At 40.6% G+C, this 21,035-nt stretch overlaps 1 protein-coding gene across 1 annotated transcript in view; it reads right to left on the minus strand.

The window, feature by feature from the left end:
- Positions 1-256: 256 nt before the first annotated feature.
- insra (insulin receptor a) overlaps positions 257-21,035 on the minus strand; it is a 56,677-nt gene continuing 35,898 nt past the window's right edge. Inside the window, exons 4-21 of the mRNA XM_084368853.1 lie at positions 20,364-20,503; positions 19,668-19,812; positions 19,115-19,329; positions 17,460-17,586; positions 16,675-16,928; positions 12,672-12,839; positions 11,159-11,357; positions 10,587-10,873; positions 8,962-9,101; positions 8,191-8,350; positions 6,571-6,670; positions 6,413-6,480; positions 5,549-5,778; positions 5,147-5,257; positions 3,633-3,792; positions 2,835-2,964; positions 2,147-2,281; positions 257-1,812 (exon numbers count right to left, since the gene is read on the minus strand). Of these exons, the coding sequence (XP_084224979.1) occupies positions 1,455-1,812; positions 2,147-2,281; positions 2,835-2,964; positions 3,633-3,792; positions 5,147-5,257; positions 5,549-5,778; positions 6,413-6,480; positions 6,571-6,670; positions 8,191-8,350; positions 8,962-9,101; positions 10,587-10,873; positions 11,159-11,357; positions 12,672-12,839; positions 16,675-16,928; positions 17,460-17,586; positions 19,115-19,329; positions 19,668-19,812; positions 20,364-20,503 (3,127 nt within the window). The 3' untranslated portion in view covers positions 257-1,454. The remainder of the gene's footprint in view (positions 1,813-2,146; positions 2,282-2,834; positions 2,965-3,632; positions 3,793-5,146; positions 5,258-5,548; positions 5,779-6,412; positions 6,481-6,570; positions 6,671-8,190; positions 8,351-8,961; positions 9,102-10,586; positions 10,874-11,158; positions 11,358-12,671; positions 12,840-16,674; positions 16,929-17,459; positions 17,587-19,114; positions 19,330-19,667; positions 19,813-20,363; positions 20,504-21,035) is intronic.

Consider the following 21,035-nt stretch of genomic DNA (forward strand, 5'->3'; position numbering starts at 1 on the left):
AACATATTGGATTGTGTGGTGGTGAAGTGGTTGTGTAAATAAATGTATCTTCCAATATGATTTTGAAGATTTTCCACAAATATCAACATCTGTATTGGCACCAAAAATCCCATCTCAATCTACTTGTCCACACTCTACTCGCTGAGATAAAACCAAATCTTCCCTTTACATGTACACACATGAAGAAACACATCACTGTAATGAAAAACACATGAATTCAGAGAATGGAAAATAACAGAAGCACTGCCAGAGCCTCTTCATGAATGCACCTTGCTGCATTATTTACAGCACTATTTTATTTGATCTTGATATGACGGGCAGACATCTTAAGCTGAAGACGCCAAACACTCTTTCTCTGGGGCATTGCGTTGCAGAAAAGACCAAGTGCTGTTGTTGATCATGAGTCAAAAAAAAAAAAGAAAAGCTAATTAGTTATGATTTTCTGGATTAGAAAAAATAAACATAAGAGACTAACATGTAAAAACATTTTCTATGACCAGAAAATACCTCAAGAATGACAACATATCAGCTATTTACAAAAACATCAATAATATATTTATATATATATATTTATATATTTTTTTTAATCTTCTATACCCACTAAAATATACCAAAGAAGCAGCTATTGGTCAATCTGAGGAACTCGTTCACCAACATGTTTTTGAAAAACGGTTTAAATATCCTTCAGCTGTAGATGTGAAAACTCAAAAAAAAGGAAAAAAAAGAAAAAGAAAAGAAAAGACACGTAAATAACTTTAAAAAATATAACCCGACAGAAGTCATGTGTTCATCCTGTGTGCCATTTTGGAATACTGCAGAGTGTGAGGAGGTAAGCAACTTCAACCAGCTTCTCCAGTGGATCAGAGTTTGTTCGAGGATGGACCGTCTTTCACCGTCCATGATAAAGAGTTCCCAAAGTCTTTCATTTTCAGTTTGTCATCCACCTGCGTACAAAGATTCAGACATAGTTCCTTGACGACTGATGTAGGCCACAGACAAAATAGAAGGGCACTTTTTTTTTTTCAAAACATAGCAACCTGGGGATGAACCCTTGTGTTGAATTTGAGGGAGGGGGACACAGTCTGGACTCGGGAGGGGACAGAGGGTTTAGCAGCCTTCTTGTTTGTCAAGAGTTTGTTTCACAGTTGAATCCATTTTCCACCCAGTCTAGCATAAACTTGGCAATAATATTTACAGTATATAAACTACAATCATGAACAAGAGAGACACGGGAGGTTCATCCTTAAATACAAAAAAGTGTCTTCTGGCGTCCATGCGTGGACGTACTGTAGTGTGTTTGTGGCATCTGAGGAGAAAAATAAGGTCCTGAGATATGCACTGATGGGCGTCTGAAGAGAGAGTGATAAAAGTGTGATCTATATAAAATGACAACGAAAAACAAAAATATATTTAAATCTATAGCAGACATATTTGCTGGGGATGTGTACAGTATGTTAGGAGGGGCTGGACCGCGGTAGGGCCAGTATTCGTCCGTTGGTCTTTCCCCCGTTCATGTGTGTGAAGGGGATGTGGTGCTCCTCGTAACTGCCCCTCAGGCCCATGGAGGAAGCCTCGTCCCTGTCCAAACACTGCTCCCTCTGGCAGTAGGACGACGGGTCCAACGGGATGCTCTCCATGTTCTCCATGTCCAGGTCGAAGTCTTCGCTCTCGGGCGGCTTGTTCTCCTCACTGTAGAAGAAGGAGACCTCCTGGAAGGTGGGATGCAGGTCCTCGCGCAGCATCTCGATGATCTCCTGGAAGGTGGGACGCATCTTGGGGTTGTACTGCCAGCACATCTGCATCAGGTTGTGTCTGGTTGAGAAGAGAGGGAGAGTGAGATCACTGTTAAAAGATACTGAATTTTTTTCAGAAAAATATAATATACTAGATTACACATTTTATAATATAACATAAAACAGAGAAAGGGAACAAAAAGTTGCCAACCACTTTTTTGTCGATGTACTTGATATATCCATATTTGCTGCAGCTCTATTGCAGGTTGTAAGACCCTCTGAGATTATTTGTGATTTTGAGCTTCTTGATTAAACTGAATTGACTCACGTATTTTGAAATAATTCAACTATTACAATGCAACTCTTGTTTTTTCTCCATCCATATAGATACTTGGCCCTACTGTTGTACTCACAGTCTGTCAGCGCAGTTGTCCGGCCGGTCCAGGAAGCCTCCGTCCATGACGAACTTGAGGACCTGCTCGTTAGACAGGCCCTGGTATGGCTGCTCTGCCAGCGTGCTGATCTCCCACAGAACAACCCCAAACGACCTGGCAAACAGGCAGACAAAGACAACAACAGTGACACAGGGAGAATGAGGACAGGCCAATTAGACACCCGACAGAGTAAATCTGTCTGTAAACACTTGAAGCAGTGAACAAGACGACTGAGGGCAGAGGCTGGTAAACAACGTTGGATGAAAACAGGTTAGCTCGATACACAGGTCCTGATCTCATATTTTAATATTTGTAATGTGTTTACTGTTTGTTATTCTGGTCTGGTTTTATGACCCCTGTTGCTCTAAAAATGAACGCGACAGGAGATGATTATTCTTTGGAGGACAGAGAAAACATTTTTAAAGAAGCATTACCCAATTATGTAAAATGGTGTATTTGTAATGCAAAAACAAATGATTTTATCCAGAGTAAAATTTGACTTTGAATATGCTGTTTTATAAAACGTCCTCCACAAACCCTGATTTCTTAACAATTCACTCTAAAGCAGCTCCATCCTCAATTTCTCCTCTTAAACATACTGCGTAACTGTCACTCAACTTTACATTATGCTGTAGACAGCACCAACACACAAAGGGGTGTCACTGACCAGCAATCTGAATGTGCAGTGAAGACTCCGTCCTTCAGAGACTCAGGAGCCATCCACCTGACGGGCAGCAGGCCCTTCCCTCCCTTCCTGTAGTAGTCGGTCTCATAGATGTCTCTGGTCATACCAAAGTCTGTGGAAAAAAAGATGTTTTTTATTAGTCGAACTGAGTTTATTTTTTACAAAATGTTTGTGTTATGTTAAAGGAGCTAGTTAAATTTGAATGTGTCATTTAAGACCCCCTGATGATTTGTCTTGAGTTTTTTTTAACTCAGGTTGTAATCTACTGCAATATTTCTTATCCTTGTGATGCACTCGACAAAGTGTTATATGTTTATGTTACAGATTAATGCACCTAGTTCTTTTGTTTGTTCTGTTTAGAGTTTTGTAATGTACTTATTAATTAAAAATGTAGAGTAAATATATGGGTTATGATGGCTGTGTCCAAAATTAAAGCCTATAGAGGGGATGGGATAGCAAATAATGCACTCAGTAAATTCAGCCTACCATACGTCTGGTGTAATACACAGTTCAAACTGAACTTCTTATTTACAAGCAACATCAATTATTGATGCAGGAATCCATTACAGCCATCCACAGATTTCTACAAAAAGCCTTTTTGTTTGCAAACAAACACTACAGTGTTTTAGTGACAACACGGTCAAAAACAGCCTGCTCACTTGACCAAGTGAACAAACTACAGTAACAATATCATTTTGTTTTCTATGTTGAAGTTTTAAAGGAAATCACTAACATCAGACATCTACATACAGGACGACACCAAAATGTGCTTCAACGTACCTCCTATTTTGACGGTGAGATCGTGAGCTACCATGCAGTTCCTGGCTGCCAGGTCTCTGTGGACAAACTTCTTGGCGTTAAGGTAAGCCATGCCGTCTGCGATCTCAGCGGCCATTTGGATCATCTCCTTCAGAGTGGGTGGCGGACGCCCGGGATTGTTCTGTGGGACATGAGACAGATTTTCATTTTCTGATCTGCTAACACAGAGATACACATTTATTTCATGTCAACCACTCATGATTTAGTGTTGATTTTGATACTTAAACATAGTTGTTTCTAACAATAAGAAAAATAATCATGTTTATTATTCACAAAAGTTGTTCATCACACTTCACTTGAACAGTTTAGTAACAACAGTTTTCCCAGTCGGTTTGGAGGCCTGGTGTTCATCTTCAAACACAACTGTTTTCAGCTGACTTTAGTGCTGACTGCTCAAGTCCTCTGTCAACAGTCATCCTCCTTTTCCAATCCATGCCCCATCTGTATATTTACACACTTAGGAGGATGACACACTAAAAGTGTACATGCAATGGCAACTGAAACACCACACAGAGAGATCCAGATAAGTCCTCACAGTCCCTCAAATAATTAAATCAGATTTGGTAAATGTGATTTAGTTCAGACTTCAATCTGGCTGGTGAGAAAACAGCAGAGGGAGTCACAATTAGTCAGAAAAGTCACTCTGCTTAATGTGATAACTACTGGTTGATTTAAACATTGAAGGATTCAAATTGTTCTGTATTTGTACATCTCATCATGGTCTTAGATACAAATTAAGGAACCACTGTGCTTCATCATGAAAAGTAAAGTGTATTCATATAACACCTTTAAAGATGTCTAAGTAGATTCTAACTTTGTTAGTCAGAGCAGTAGCAGGAATGAGTTTAAGACATCATAAAGACATTACATAAAGACATTTCGACATTTTGTAAGTTCCCTACAGATGAACCGAACGGATGACTAAACACAACAGATGTAAAGATGTGTGTCATGCTTACATTCTTAGCTAGGCTGCTACTTGAGGTTTGGCAAAGACAGTTGAGCATGCAAACATAATGCAAGGCTATGCTTAGGTAGTCAGGCAGGGAGAGAAATAAATAATGTATAGAAATCAATTTTGATGCAGTCATTATCAGTTTATGATCACATCATAGCTCTAAGAATCAGAATCTGAATCAAGTTGTGAGAGATTTCTACCCCTGTTATAAAATGTGTGCAAACTACTGACAGTTCTGCTTGTTATCTCCTTCATTGTCAGTATAATTTGCACGCAGAGGTAAAAAGAAATCAACAGAAATTTGCATACTGATAAGAAAAATGCTACAAAGGATTACTGTACTGTATTTATCTAGATGAAATGCAGAAGTGGAAAGAAGAAGCATGACAAACGTATTTCTACATGTAAACTGTTGTAAGTTCACCAAACCTAAACTTCAGTCCAACTTAAAAGTATGAACACTTCAAACACTCATATTCAGCGTTTGATTCTGAGGTCACTGTTGTGATCTCATTACCTCAGCATCAGGTCGCAGAGAGCGCAGGAAACTCTTCAGGTCTCCGTGGGTCATCAGCTCCATCACCACCAGGGTGGGCTGGCCTTTAGACACGACGCCCAGCAGACGCACCTGAGAGACAAATACGGAGGGGGATTTATTTCCATAAAGTCTGGTCTGATGACATTATGACAACTGGTAACAGCAAGGTGATACTGCTGCCCTTCACACAGCTAAATGTAGGAGAGGTCTGGCATTAACACATGATGGGACATTTAATCCTTACTATTCTACATTAGGACTGTGTCTCATTATTGCGAGTTAAAACATACCAGTGCCGTCAATTGATTCACACTCTACCTCACACTTACACACAATACTCCAATAACTTCTGTTTATGTACGAGTTTGTCTCGCTCCTTACCACATGGTGGCAGCTGAAGGCCTTCATGACAGACGCCTCATTCAGGAACTCGATTCTCTCTCTCAGGCTCGCCGACTCATTCACCGTCTTCACTGCTACATGCGAGTCCCCTTCGCCCTTGATGATGTCCTTGGCGATGCCCTCGTAGACCATACCGAAGGAGCCCTGACCCAGTTCCCTCAAAATGTTGATCTTGTCTCTGGGCACCTCCCACTCGTCCTCCTCATACACTGCAGGAACATTTCCAGGAACATGTTACAAATGCAGCTGTATATGTTCAGATGTATATCTATATATTCGCAGAAATCCTATCAGACTTTATAATGTACACATGCACAAATCAAATAATACGGCTTACAAGTGTTAAAATGTAATTTTGTGAGATTCAAAACAATTTATAATGCATTTGTATGTAGTGGTAAAAATAACTAATATGAAACAAATAAAAAATAATAAGTTGAATTAAAAATGTGAACTTTTCCCTCCTTAAAATCCAGAATCTATAAATATTTTCATTTAAAAAGTTTAACTCCTGGACCTGGTGCCTAGTTGCTCCCAAAACTAGTGACGTCGCTTTGTCTTGTTATTGGAGACAACTGCTGTGAAAGCCATGTTTATGTAGATGTCTTTGCTCAGTGAATATTATTTTAAAAAGGGCAGATAATTGGCTTTTCAATAACTGTCATCACCCTCAGAAATATCTACCGGCATCAGAAACATAAGCAGCCCAAGCCTCTGAAGCTCCAATGTGTGGTTGCATTTTTTAGACGCCATAATCCCTTAAATCAAAACTACAAATCCAGCTCAAGGTTAAAACAAACCTCAGCTTCTGTATCGCTAAAATGGTTTAAACCGTTTGCTCACCGTCATTAGCGCTGAGATACTCTGGGTTTGAAGAGGCGTAGATGGGACCACTGGGTCCTTGAGTTTGACTGAAAGGAAAAAGAAAAAAGCATTAAATAATAACACAAACAAAATATGAAATACTAAGAAAATGAGTGACAGTATTGAACAGGACGTACTTCTTCTTGAACATGACGAATCCGGCCACAGACACAAACAGCAGCAGGACAAAGCAGATGACTGGTCCAATGACGATCTTTACAATGTAGAGAGGGTCGCCTGTTGAAAACATCCGCTCAAAGAGTGAGTCACATTTCAGGTGAAGAACAAAAACAAGCTCTTATTAAACCCACTCATTACACCGCAGCTAGGATCAATACACTGCTCAGTAAACATCATCTGCTACGAGTAGCATCTTTTGATCCAGTGATTATGGTGAGGAGGAATGAGTCATAAGTGGCGCTCCTGCATGTTTTTTCATGATAATGTTCTGCTTTAGATAGATTAACATTCCTTTCTTGAGGGATTTAAAGGTTTTTGACGGCAGCTCATTGGATTAGATATAAGATAAGAAGATATTAAGTATTACAGTATAAGGTTAAATGATAGCAGACCCACTCCTATTCAAGAGCTTTGAGTAATTCATAAACATGTCTCAGAATATGAAACTTTCAACAAATTTCAACAAATTAATTTACTACTAAACTAACACAGTGTCACAGATCCATATTACTGATTCTATGCAGGTCTTGAGTAGTTAATGGAGAAACAAAAACACTTTGAATTCTTCATTTTCAAATTGACTTATTAACTGATTAACTACATAAACTTGATACAAGGTTTGACACTAGACCTATATTACTTCCAAATCTGATTTTTTACTGAATTTAATAGCTGCAACTGCATTTGAGTTGCAAAACTTTGGTTAGATTTGAGAGTTTATACAACATTAAACATGGCTGTAACTTCTTCCATCATGCACTGAAATGATGGAAGGACTCAAATCCAACCAACCAAAAACAGAATGAAGAGCAAATTTAAGCAAAAAACACATTTATGGGATCAGGATTATCCCAACTTCTGCGTTACTTTTGCTCCTCGTCTTTCCTGGCACTACACTTTACACAGGCTGAATCACTAACAGTCTGATTTACTGTCATACAAAACATTATTCAACATTCACTAATTGGCATAAACAAGCAAAAAAGTGTGAGTGGTTTGCGAATTAGAAAATAGTCAGTGGGCCAACTGACACCGTATAGTAGGCCAGATTTGGCCATCAGGCCATAAGTTGAGTATCACTGTTATAGTGTCTTCACACTAGAAAAGTGACAAAATAAAGTGCACTTAAATCGGACAGTATACAAATGAAGTACTTTCAACTTTTGAGTGTGCTGCTGATGGAAACCATTTAGACAAAACTACAATGTTCAAAGGAAATGAAGGAGCTGCTCACAGCTGGAAAAAAGCCCTTTCATGCATGGTGTCCACTACAGCAGACAGAGAGGTGGAAGCCATGTTTAACCATTTAATTTCGAGTGCCATGTCCCAACAACCAAGTGGTGGACCCCAGAAGGCTTGTCCACAATTCCAATATACTTCATATTTGAATCGTTTTTATAAAAACAGCAATTTTCATGTCACGAATCTCTTCCTGTGTAAAATCTTGAAGTATGTTAATATCTTTGTGCACTATGAGAATAAGTATGTAGCAAATACTGTATAGATTAGTATGTTGTATGGATTTGGGACACAGCTCCAGTCTAGACTCTGTTTGCCTTCATGGCAGATGGACTTACTTGGGTCCTGGACATAGAAGAACGTGGGCTCGGTCCAGGATCCGTTGCCAGCCAGTGAGGTGGCCCGGATCCTCACTGTGTAGTTCCCAGGATGCATCACTTTCAGCTTGCAGCCACGGGTCACTTTGTACATGTTCCTCGACACGCAGTAGTGCAGCTCCTGCAGAGGAACAACACTGAGGTTCAGGCAGGGGACAACAAACACCGTCGTATGACAAACAGCTGCTTCATAATCTCCAAGTTTAAAATAATGACTCATCTATAGGATACACTGTTTCCTCCCCCACTGTTTCATGTTTTTATGTTTCCACTGCGGAAACATCCGAGTTATTTTTTTATTGTTTTCCACCACAAATAATAGTCTGCAGATGTTTTGTAGATCCGTCTCCATAGTGACTAAAACATGGTGCGATGCTGAAATTACATCTCCATTAAGTTTATCAACCAAATGTCATTAGTGAAACCACAGGACCGAATTTCAACATACAAGTCAGAGTAATAAGTACTGCCTCTCTTATTTGTCTGTGCCGCATGACTTGTTTTAAGATGGATACATTTAATTTGACTCTTAGTTGGATTTTCTTTCATTAGCAGCCTGAGCCATTATGTTTAATGAGCAAGGGGATTATAAAAAGTGCTTTCTGAATAAGTCCGTATTTACATGCTGTAGTGAACTTCCAGTGAACTCATGTACTCGGTGACCCAGCGGCTCAACTCAAACACTAAAGCAATAAAGGCATGACAGCTGTGTGTGCAGATGTGTGTCTTTACCTCCGTGTCTCCCAGTCTCTTGTAGTTGACCTCGTACAGGATGATCATACCATTAGGGGCCACCGGTTCCTGCCATGTGATGTGCACTGTAGTTTCTGTCACCTCATAAATGATGTGACCCACGATGTCATCAGCTTTATCTGCGGAAAACAAAATCATGTTGTTTCGCTTGTATTAAAACTGGTTTGTTTGGAGTAAATAGAAGATAGAGATGCAGGGTGTCCTAACGTCTGGTTTTACACTGACCTCTGTCAAAAATGATGCAAAAATGCCAGAAAGCAACAGACATTATCATTCAAAGTCCCATGAAATCTCCAAAATATGGTGCAATTCTTGTTGAAACAGGATAGGACACTGAGACATTTGCAATATGACGGTTAGGGATCAATTTTAAGGTTAAACCGTGATTCAAATCCCCAGTTTTGGGGTCTGTTGTGGCTTCAGAGGGAGCAGCACAGAGTCTGATACAACTGGAGCTCAAGAAAGTGTGTGGAGCTAGAAAGAAATGAGTTTACCAGCTCCTGTAGCTCACTTTTCATCTCTGCTCCAGGCTACACGAGAAACTACTATTGTTTATTCATTTATATATATATATTATTATTACCGGTTTCATTTATTTATCTAATTTTGTTTTCTTTATTTTTTCTTTCTGCATTCTTCCTGTTGTGCTGCTGTGCCCTTTATTCTTTTCTCTTGGTTTGTTTGAGTCTGGTGTCCTTCTTGTCCTGTGCTGTGTCATATGTGTTTTCATGTTGGTCACTTGTATAGCACTGTCGCTGCATCCATACAACTCAGAACTCAAAAATGAAAAAGTACTCTGGAACGCCTTCTGAAGTCAGGGATGTATTTGTAGACGGCAGCATTTGTACGAAGCTAGTAAAAGTGTTGAAAAATAAGATGTATAATGCCGTCTGTTAGCGTGTGTTGTTTTTCCTCCTCTATTTAATTTTTTATATTCAAGGAGGCTTCACTGCTGACGGTTCAACTGTATATAGACTTGCCAAAGAGACCTTATCTTGTTACAATGAGCCAAGTTTTTGTTTGGCATCGTGCACCTGGAACGCTTTGAGGTCTGGCTTTGGAAATTTGAACTCTGAAATTCCCACCTCTGACTTTAACTGGAACGCCGTGTTAAAACCAAACAAACAAACGAACAAACAAAAGGACGTTACTAACATAACACACCCAAAATTTCTACCTAACTGTCAGTGGTTGAGCTGCCCTGTGGCTAATGTCGGTGCCAGGTTTTGACGAGGAAGGGGAGGAATATGTGGAAGAACAAAACATGATGTCTCTGCTTCTGCTGCGTCAAACCAGTATTATAATTTAGATATTGGCGGACTACTCTTTTAAAAATGATTTCAAACTAATGCTCCTTGTGACCTATTAAATGAAGTCACAGTACTCGCAGATAAATATGTAACACGACATGTTGCAAAAAAGCAGAAAGAAACAGCCTGAGCCTTTCTTCAGTGTTACTGAGACATTTGTGGGTAGAAATTGCTTGAGGGACACCAACCCACAGTAACAAAAACTTCGGTGAGAGGTGATGAGAAGCCACAAAGTTTGAAAGCAACAGTAGATTCCTTAGTAAAAGTTATAAAAGACCTATCTGGCCTCCTCACCTTCAGGCATTGTGCGGGCGCTGACATACGCTGCCATGCTGCAGCGGGCGGGGTCGTTTGGGTGGTTGCAGGCATGGACCTCGATCTGGTAGCTGGTGAAGTGGCGCAGGTTGGAGATGACGGTGGATTCCTTGGCGTGGACAGTGACGACAGTCTTTGTGCTTTCAAAGGTCTCCTCGTCCTCGTCCACTGGGATGTTTGTGCCCCGTGGCGGGCTCGGGGCAGTGGTGAGGAAGGGGTGCGTTCGGTTGGCGATTCCCATCACAGAGCGTCGCTGTCTCGAGCGTCTAGACAAGGAAAGTTTGAAGTGATGAAGATTAAATTTTTGTGTTTTTCTGTCTGTTCTTGCACCTTTTAGGTGGATGGGCTTGAAATTAAGTACTCCAGGAACATAAAAAAAAAAACTGGGCAGAATGTAAGACTATTTGATGGTGCATGAGACTTAAATTTGTGGTGTGGGAACTGAAGCCATTTTAAACTGGATTGACAACATGTAGACAAAGATTTAGTCCAACTTGACCCAATCTAACATTTAATTCTTGATGAGACAACTCTGTTGTCAGCTGTCTTACTTGATCTCAAAGACTTCATTGTGGAGGTAATTCTCAAAGGTTTTGCGGTACTCTGAGTCCTCTTTCTCCTTCTTGAGCTCCTTGTCTGTTTTGGGGCAGGCACAGCATCGCGTGCCCGGGCCCTGCTCCTCCGTCTGGTTCCACTTCTGCTCCTCGTCACTGTCCACCTGAGTGGGCACCCGTGACGGCAGCTTCATACCTGGTAAAATCCAACCAGAGAAAATAAAAACAATCAGACAGAGTGGGATGACAAGTGCATAAAACACAGACACACAACACAGTCTTATGCACAAATATTCAAATACACACCCTCCCACACACATGCCTGACGGGCATGTCTGTCATTGTCATCCCCAGGTCCTCACCCTCTCTAGTCGAGATAAATTACCAGTGACATGACCTCCCTGCAGACTCCCATCTCGCTGGATGTGTGGGAGTTATGGGAGTTCAAAAGAGGAACGTTTGGGCTCAGATGTGTGCTAACATGGAAGGGCACTGATGGCACAGACGCAGGTCAGGCTGTGACGGGAATAATCCAACCAAGATAGATGCCTGAACTTTTCCTGAACCCCAGTCTGAGTAAGAGGAAGATCCAGACTGTCTCAGTGTCAGACCTCACGTAGTTTCTGCAACATAACGCCACCCGGATAAAAGATTCATCTTTACTGGAATCGATTTTCTTGCTCAGTTGATCCAGAGTAGCATTTTCCCTGTAAGGGGCAACGGTTCAGTTTGCAAAGGGGTCACCATGCTTAAAATGCACTCAACGATGAAACCGTTCTACAAATGGCTTTTCTGTTGCACTCTGTCCACAGTCTCATTCTACTGAGGTCATAAACGCTGTGTCTTAGACATACTGCTGGTGACGTGCAAATTTTCTCCAGAATTCATGTAATGTTTTACATCATCAACTTCATTATCTTTTGGAAATATTTGCTTATTCTGAATTTGATGGTGGCAGCACGTTTCAAACAAGTTTGGACAGGGTCAACAAAAGGCTGGGAAAGTTGTGGGACGTTCAAAAACACCTGTTTGGAACATTACACAGGTAGAACAGGTTCATTGGTGACGGGTAATGGTATCATGATAGGGTATGAAAAAAGCATCCTGGAAAGGCTTAGTCATTCACAAGCACGGATGGGGAGAGGTTCACCACTATGTGAAACACATGATTGTGTAAAGGATATTATTATACAATATAAACACGAAGGCAAGTGACTGCATTCACCTTTCAGTGTCCCCAATTTTTTTGAATCAGTGTTATATATATTTAAATTGTCTAAAAAAAAATTTAGCCATCATGGAGAATCAGATCAAAAAGTCACAGCAGAGCATCTTGGGAGCAGACCTGAACCAGTCAAGAGCCTCTGAGTGTGAAGAGCTCTTCTACTAATGGAAAGAAGTCAAGAGACATTCTTTCTCCCTCTCTCACTCTCAGACATAGTCAGACACACAAAACCACAAATACAGAAGCATACACACGAACAGGACGACCACAAACAATGTGGCTCACCCTTCTGACAGTAGTCGAACTTGTAGAGCTCGCTGGCCTCGGGCTGGCGCTGGCAGAATACCAGGTAGTGAGTGATGTTGCCGTTGGGGTCATTGGGAGGTTTCCACTTGAGGATGATCTGGGAGGAAGAGTTGGACGAGGAAATGGGGTCCAGCGGGACTGAGGGTTCTGGGGAGACATCACAGAAAAACAGAAGAAGAGGGTTGATGTAGAGCCTCTTAAAGTACACTTGTTTGTTTATCCTACAAATTTCTGTCAATGAATTTAGGACTGAAGGAGAAAAAGTATAATGCAACACAATTTATTCTCCAAACTTCAATAAAACAGTTTGAACAAAAGCTGCTTGTGAAGCATCTTGTAACCTGTAAATAATTCTGCTGATCATGATACTATGGTTTAATGACTCTCCATCATGTGTTTCTCTCATGTAACAGGGATTCTCATCATGATTTTACCAAAGAAAATTATTTTTGGAAACAAGTGCGTTTAAGGTCTAGTACTACTGCATATTTGATAAAGTAGTATAAAGTCTTCTGTGGCTCCAGAGGAAGCTGCATGTAATCTGACAAATTGCCTTCAGTGATGTAATTGACTGTGTAAGTTGCATTATGGGTAATGCAGGCACCAGGTTTTGAAAAATGAAGAACGTCTATAACGAGTCCAATAGTGTTATAGGAGTCAAATGCTCAAAACCTGGTGCCTACATTACCCAAAATGCAACACTGGCAATTCATCAGACTACATGCAGCTTCCTCTGGAGCCACGAAAGGCTTTATACTACTTATTTCACATATGCAGCAGTACTCCTCAAGAACTGTAAACACACTTTAATGTGTGAAATTGGTGGAGTTACCCTTTAAGTACAAAATATAATAAATGCATTGTAAATGCATGTGTTCAATGAATTTCTATAAATGAATCATCAGACTTGATCAAAGATAACAGGAGAAGTGCTGTTTCAGTCTCATTAGCATTTCCTGTTACAGTCTAACTAATACAAAACATTTACTGGCAGGGCGTCGCTCTGTGACTGACGGCTGACTGCTCTGAGTATTTGCATTTTTGGTTTTGGTTTATTAACCAACTTCATGGATATGTTCCACTCATATTGGAGCTACATGTAATATTCACACTGTCAATAACTTGTGCATCTGAGTTATAACAATGAGTGTAGTATGCTTCCCTTTACATCTAAATGTCCACATTTTGCAAGTTCATGACACCAATAAAAAAATTATAAACAAATTATATATTTCAGTAGCACCTTCTAAGTCTGGGCAGCACATGACAGAGCCTTGTGTTCGTTGTAATTCGCACATTTTGGGAGATATGTGAATCCCAGGTTTAATACTGATTGCACGTTTTAACAACGATGCTTCTTGACTGTGTGTATCACGGTTCCCAGTGAGGCTTTGGTTCCTTTTCAAGTGTTAACCTGTGGTTTACATGTTCAGTTTCACTTCTAGTTTTCAGTAGTTTCAGCAGGTGTGGTGTTTTGTATATTTCAAAATTCCAAATTATTTACTTTCATTTTTTGAGACTTCTTCGTTGCAAGTGTAGATTCTCACAGAAAACTGTCACTGAAAATAGCTACGCTTTATTTTCTCTACCCTTATCTTAGCTTGATCAGTAGTGAAATAAAGCATTCATTTATTTGCAAGGTAGTTATATATTTCACCTCATTTGTAACTCATTTGTAACGTGAAATTTCAGGATTAATTCATGTGAGATGCGACATGACTGTAGAGTAACGTGTGTTTTCAAGTTGCAAAACAAACTGCATTGTGACACATTTTTTCTATTCTTAATTTGATCCTACTTAGTGAAAACAGATTAACAGCACTAATGCAAGAGGTGTAATAAACATGAGTCAGTGTGTGATTTGCAAAAGCAGGACGGGGACTCCGGCAACAGCCACAAATTCTTCTTAGTGAGAATTAAACACAGCTATAAATGTATTTGGCAACTACGTAATCATTGTTTCAGGACAGATTGTTTTTTTATCTGATCTAAATGATCTAAATGTCATTTGTGAAGTTTTGTTTTGCATCAACTGTGGCCAGCTGATAACAAATGTCTCTGCTACACGTGGCATGAATGCACACTGGTGTCACCGCATATCTGATTGTCTGGTGAGTCTTATTTAGAGCAGATTTTAGAGTGGGAGACAGAATAAGAGATGAATAAGAATAAGCCAGAGCTCTGAGGAGACAGTGACATGAATATAATTGAACAAAAGGTTTACGTGTTGACATTAATACTTCATACGAAGAGTGTTTTTTGATGAGGATAGATGAGAGGAAGGAGTGGTACGTGGGTACGTCAGACTGAGCCCTGAGGAGACAAAGACAGCAGAGCTTCGTTGTCGCTGTGTAATTTTGTTGTCCCCGTTTCATGACGGTGCAACACACTGGTCCGACCGCATTGTCAGACTAAGTTTCATCAGCAAGAGCTCATTTGTAATGACAGCTTTGCCCTTCTGACGAGGTCTGCTGGTTAGACATGACACAGACCAGAAACCTGGAGCGGTTGCCAGACAGATAGAAAACAAGCCTGGCTGACTGAATGATGCGTCTCCGCTGGAAGCCTGTTTCGTGTGAGTGAGGGATGTCATTTTTGATGCGGTTTATCAGGAAGGAAAATGCACATTGTGTAAAAGGAAGCCAGTTAGACAGGCCATCATGACTACGGCAAACCCAAACTGCACACGACACACACTGTGGGTGGCAGAGTACAATTAAGTGCTGGGGAAGAGATTTATGATGCTGCGTGACCGATTGATGCAGACACCTTGCACAACGTGGCGCCCTGTCGGTCGGAGGCCCCCCAGGCAAATTGTCCCATCTGTCTTCCTCTTCCCTGTTCTGGTGCCAAGGACATTTTGGCAGCAGCCAGACCGACACACACACACTCAACACTGAATCCGCCAGTCAAGAATAGTAACACCACAAGAAATGTGGATTCAAGACAGCACTGAAAATAGCTCAACTCTTGTACAGAAGAGGGAATTGGACTTTTCCTCCACAGGAACTTAAAGACTCATAACCTGGAGCTTCCCAAAACCCGAACAGTTTTACTTTACCTTGTGTTTCCGCTGTGTTTTACATACAAGATTATTCTGGTTATACGTCTTGAAATAGAAAATGTAACATCACAGGAAGAATGGATGGGCAAGAGACTGGTTGTTGTGTAATACATTGCAGATAAAGATTCGGGCAGGTGCTCTTAAAAAAAAAAAGGTAAAAAGAGTACTACAAAAACCAGAGGTAATTCAGACGCTCCAAATATAAGAAAATCTGTCAAACAACAAAAGAAATATTAAAAAACCTTTAGTCTAGTGGCTAAATAAAAAAAAAAAAGGCAAATCAATAAAAAAGTCAACACGTTTCAGCCACTAACTTTCCATGGGCACCCAACAAGTCAAACAGTGCTGCGCTGCGCTGATTTACTTTTCCATTACCAGTTTTACTGCACTGAGTGGAGCCGCGCCCAAGAAGGAGCATCTCTGTAGTCGGGCCAAAGCCCACCCACCTGCCCCGCCTCCAAGTGGGGCAGTGGTGATGCCTTGCAACCACTGCCAACCTGTTGTTGAGCCACTGTCTAATGTCTGTGGTTTGAAGTTTAATTTCTCTCCCGAGTCCCTGCTTGAACTTTTAGACATTTGCTTCATTTTTTTTAAAACAGTCTTATTGTGTGGGCTTTCAGTTGTTTCAGGACTTGTGTAAGTTACTGCTGGTGAAATCCCAACATTTCCTGATTTGGCTGATTCTTAATAAAAGCTTTTATATAATTAAATAACAATGGACTTTTATTGTGAAGAATTTATAGGAAATTAAACTTGCTTGTCACCCAAATAGCGGAGATTTGTGCTGCTATTCCTTGACAGTACTGCAGTACGGACAAGTATCACAGACGCACCTTCAAGCAGCAAGCCTTGTTGTAGTGAAAATTCAAAAAAATGCCTTAAGAACCAGTGAACAACACAAATCTGAGAGAGTCTTACTGGTGGCATTGGTGCGGACATAGATGATCTCGCTCTTGGCTCCATGGACCTGGTGCTCGTCAGAGGCTGACAGCTGTGTCTTCACCATGATGGCGTACTGTGTCCAGGGCTTCAGTGGCAGGATGAGATGACCTGGTTCCACCTGCTCTTTGTCCCCTTCTGTGGCTCGACGTGGGGGGTCCACATCAGCTATCACCCAGCTGTTGGAGCCGCAGGCGTCCTGTCCATCAAACTCGGTTACGTTCTGAAAAGGTCTGTTAGAAAGAAAAGATGGTTATATGTAGACCTAAATTGTATTACAGTTGAGAAAAAGTGTCGAGTTTCAGTTTGACGTTTCACGGCAATTTATCATTGTATCTATCAGAAATGTCAGTAGAGGTGAAGAGCCTTATAAACACTCCTGAGGCTGAAAAGACCTTCAGAACGAAGGAGGATATTCAGCGATTTATCCTGATTTGAGCAATTTGTAGGGCATCAGCAACATCACTGAACATGTGGCTGTATCGACTAATGAATAAGTACAAACATCAAACTTATCTGATAACTCTGATGACACGCTGTTTTCCGATATCAAGAATTCTCTGTCAGTGTTTTAAATGAGTCATTGAGGAAGGAAATAACATCACCACCACCCACAAGATCTAACTGATCTTTATGTTTCTATTCAGCTTTTTCTCACCTGTACTGTATTTAAGCAGCTGAAAACAATACTTGTCTGATAGATAAGTAAAATAAGAAAAGATATGATAAGCCTGTGGCTGACTTACGCCTGAAGACAAACTTACGCTTCTTTGTAGAGCACCATGAAGCCCAGCAAGTCTCTGAAGTCTGGCGGCCAGAAGGGTTCCCACTTGACCATTATTTTATCGCTCATGGTTCGAATCTGGGTGAACTTCAACACATGATTCTCACCTGAGGAAAGACAGTAATTAAAACCAATGAAGAACAGAAAAAGTTCAAAGTACAGCTGGAAGTTGTGTGAATTAAAATCTCTGTTATAGTCAGACATTAGTCAAGGAACATCTCCTTTTGTTGATTTAGTATGAAAACATCCCGATGTCCTGAGATTCACCTTCACCTTCACCTACTTAATAATTTGAGGTGACTAAATACAGATAAGACCAGAGGGGCCCCACTCAGACAAAACTGATACTAATGTGCTAATATTTCATTTTTGTCTCTGTGTTTTCAGAGTTTCTTTCTTTTTTTAGAGCGAGAGAGAGAGAAGTATTTTGGGGGAATTTTTTATGCAAGAAATGAGGCTGAAAATAATCACCCCAGCTGGACCCGAACAGAGGACATTTCGGTTCCTGATCTGAGTCTTTACCCTTAAATGCAATGCCATGCCAATATTTTGAGTTTTTATGAGTCCCTCTTCCTGACAAATCCTTATTTTCCCACAGATCTGCCTTGCTTCTTGCATTTCAGTGACTCGATTTGTTCAGGTGCACACCATGTAGCTGCAACATCCTGGAGGCTCATTTATAAAACAGATTCAAGTATGATTTAGGTAGAAAACTACGTATTAGAAGTTGTTTATACAACCTTACTTTGATGTGGAAATGATCATATCTCTAAGCAAAGTCTAGACTTGAAGTAAGCGAGTTTCCTGCTGGTATTGCAGTTGGGGTGCATGTGCATCCCGGCCTGTGATGAACTTTGCATGCGCTTTATGAACAATGTGCAGCAGCGACACAGTCCCAAGCTGCTTGTTTGGCTGTTTGTCAACCCACCAAAGTATACGTGTTGCCTGGTTTCAATCTTCTCAACCATCGCTGTGATCTCGTCTTCCAAAAAGCTTGACTTTCTCTTTTGGTCCAAGGCTATTTGTGACTAAACCCTTTTGTGAGGCACCAAATTAGGGGAAATCACAGGGCAGGTGCCACCAATTTAACTTGATTTGGATTTATAGATCACAGGCCCATAAGCTAAAAATATAATTCTTAGAACCTGCTTAAGCAAGATTTTTTATGCTCAGCAACTACCAAAAACAGGAACCCATCCCGACCCAATAGGAACGAATACATTTGAAAAACTGACACATCCCATCCCCTTCCATCTTCCTCTCGTTACTGCCTCTCTCTTATGTCAAGCTTATAAAGGAATCACATCAAAAGCCAATATAAGAGAGATTGTACCTTTGTCTTTATGTTTGTAGAAGCACATTGAACTAATCCCTGCGCCCTATCTCTTAGGACACAGATAAAACAACACTGATATCACTGTGTTATTAGTGCTTTGCTCTGTTGGTTGTTCCTAGTCTATCTGTGACAGCAAAAGGTTCGCAGGAAGACATTCGCAAACAGAGAGAGACAGGAAATGACCATCATAACTATAACTGCGACTATGTTTGCGTCTGTACCAGGGCCGACTCTGTGTTTTCTGTTGCCATAGCAACCCCTGCAACAACTGTCATATCTTTTAAGCCGCGGTTTCTTACATGAGGCCTGGTCTCCGTTGGTCTTGGTGGCGATGTCAGTCTTGATCTGTCGCCCTCTGGTCCCTGTCACTTCCTCCATCTTGAGGATCTCAGACATGCAGAGTTTGGGGTTGTAGTGGAAAAACATGCGTCCCTGCAGGATGGCCAGCTTGTGTTTGGACCAGTCCCACAGCTGTCGCAGGTTTTGGTTGTCCAAAGCATAGAACGAGTAATTCCTGGAAAAGAGCACACAAGATCGCATGAACATATTTTTCATGATACACAATGACATTTAGCTGAGGAAAATATAAAAGAGCTTCTTGAGTAACATGAGTAGATAAAGTATTTAACCCTACAATTTTGCCATTTCTACTGTAAGTGTAGCCCATTGTGCTACAAGCGTCTTCCACCTCGTCTGAATGAAGCCTCATATATGATTTAGGAAAGTCTAACCAGAAACAGTTACCACAGAAAGACATTTTGAAAAGGTCAGTCCTTCTGCTTTTAACTCATAATTACAGGAGGAGGCTCTGACATGGAGAGAAAGAGATGGGCTCAAAAGACGGAGTCTCACCCGATTTCCTGCTCCTCTCCACGAATAACACGGAGTTTGCGGAAAAACGAGAGGGATACGAGGGCGTAGGAACGTCGCACTGTCAGGTAGCCAGTGATCTCCTCCAGCTGGCCAAGGCTGGCCTCCAGTTCAGCTGCTATGTTGTCTGCAGAAAACCAAAAGACATATGCTTTAGTGCGACTTCTGGTCCTAAATGAAGCTTTGTGCAAAAGCAAAACAAACTATTTTCTGCTGTCTGTGAAAGCTAAATACAATGATTTCCCTTTTTAGTTTTTTTTCCAGAAACCTGCAAACCATTATATTTTCATGGCTAAATTTAAAAACCACAAGAATAAAAGTTGTACTTTCAAATTATTATTATTAATTATTAAATCCGGTGTAAATTCTGTAAATCTAAACCCAGTGTGCTAAGAAATTTCACCTCTCTTGCTTGAAGCTCCTTATCATCATCTCAGCACATAGAAAAACATTATTTTGCATTGTCTCAGTTATTTTTATTTTACCTATATTGATATTTTGTTGATGAAATTGTAAATCAGGATAAACCACTTGAGATGTACCATCTCATTTGCATGTTAAACTTTTATCTTATTTAATTTAAAACTTATGTTGTCGTTTGTTCAATTAATGTAATTTCCCTTTGTTGCTCTGTTCTGCTGGTCTGTTATATATTGTTATCTGATCACATTTACTCACTTCCTCCACGCAGGTTGATGACCAGACTCCCGTTCAGAACAGTGCAGCCTCTCAACTCCTGGGCAGCCTTGACAGAGTCCACAGTTTGCAGACCCATGCATACCTTGGGGCAAAGCCCTGCACAGGGAGTGCAGTTGAGCCTGTAAAGCAAAAGAAACAAACATAGATTAGAAAGGTATTTCAAGAAAATGTGCGCATGATAACAAATGGCTTTGGTGTCATTTGCCAGCTTCCTTACGATTCTCCCAACAACAGAAAAAGTTATGTTTTGGCCACTTGGGAGCAGTGGAAACAAAGTTGTTAACACAACACCGACACATCATCACATTTTTAAGTTGATATGGTTTTAGCAAACAGTTACTTATTTAGACATCCAGCAGATGTGGAGAAACATTAGTATTCATTTTGAGTCATGTTGTGTCTACTTAATAAATCCAGAAGTCCAATATTCACCCTCTTTTAGCTCAGCTTTCCCTTCCACCATCAACTGTACATCATCTATAGCTGCTTAATGCTCCACTGCTATACATTCACTAGTTAGTCGCTAAGTAGAAAAAACTAAGTAGAAATCACGATAGGTCTTTTGGTCCTCTTATCACACCTCACAGATCTGATCTGCTGCTAATTTTTTATGACTTTTGTAAGTCACACGCTCCATGTCTGTCATAATTA

Source organism: Pagrus pagrus, assembly GCF_965226575.1.
Source record: "Pagrus pagrus genome assembly, chromosome: 12".
Taxonomy (NCBI): domain Eukaryota; kingdom Metazoa; phylum Chordata; class Actinopteri; order Spariformes; family Sparidae; genus Pagrus; species Pagrus pagrus.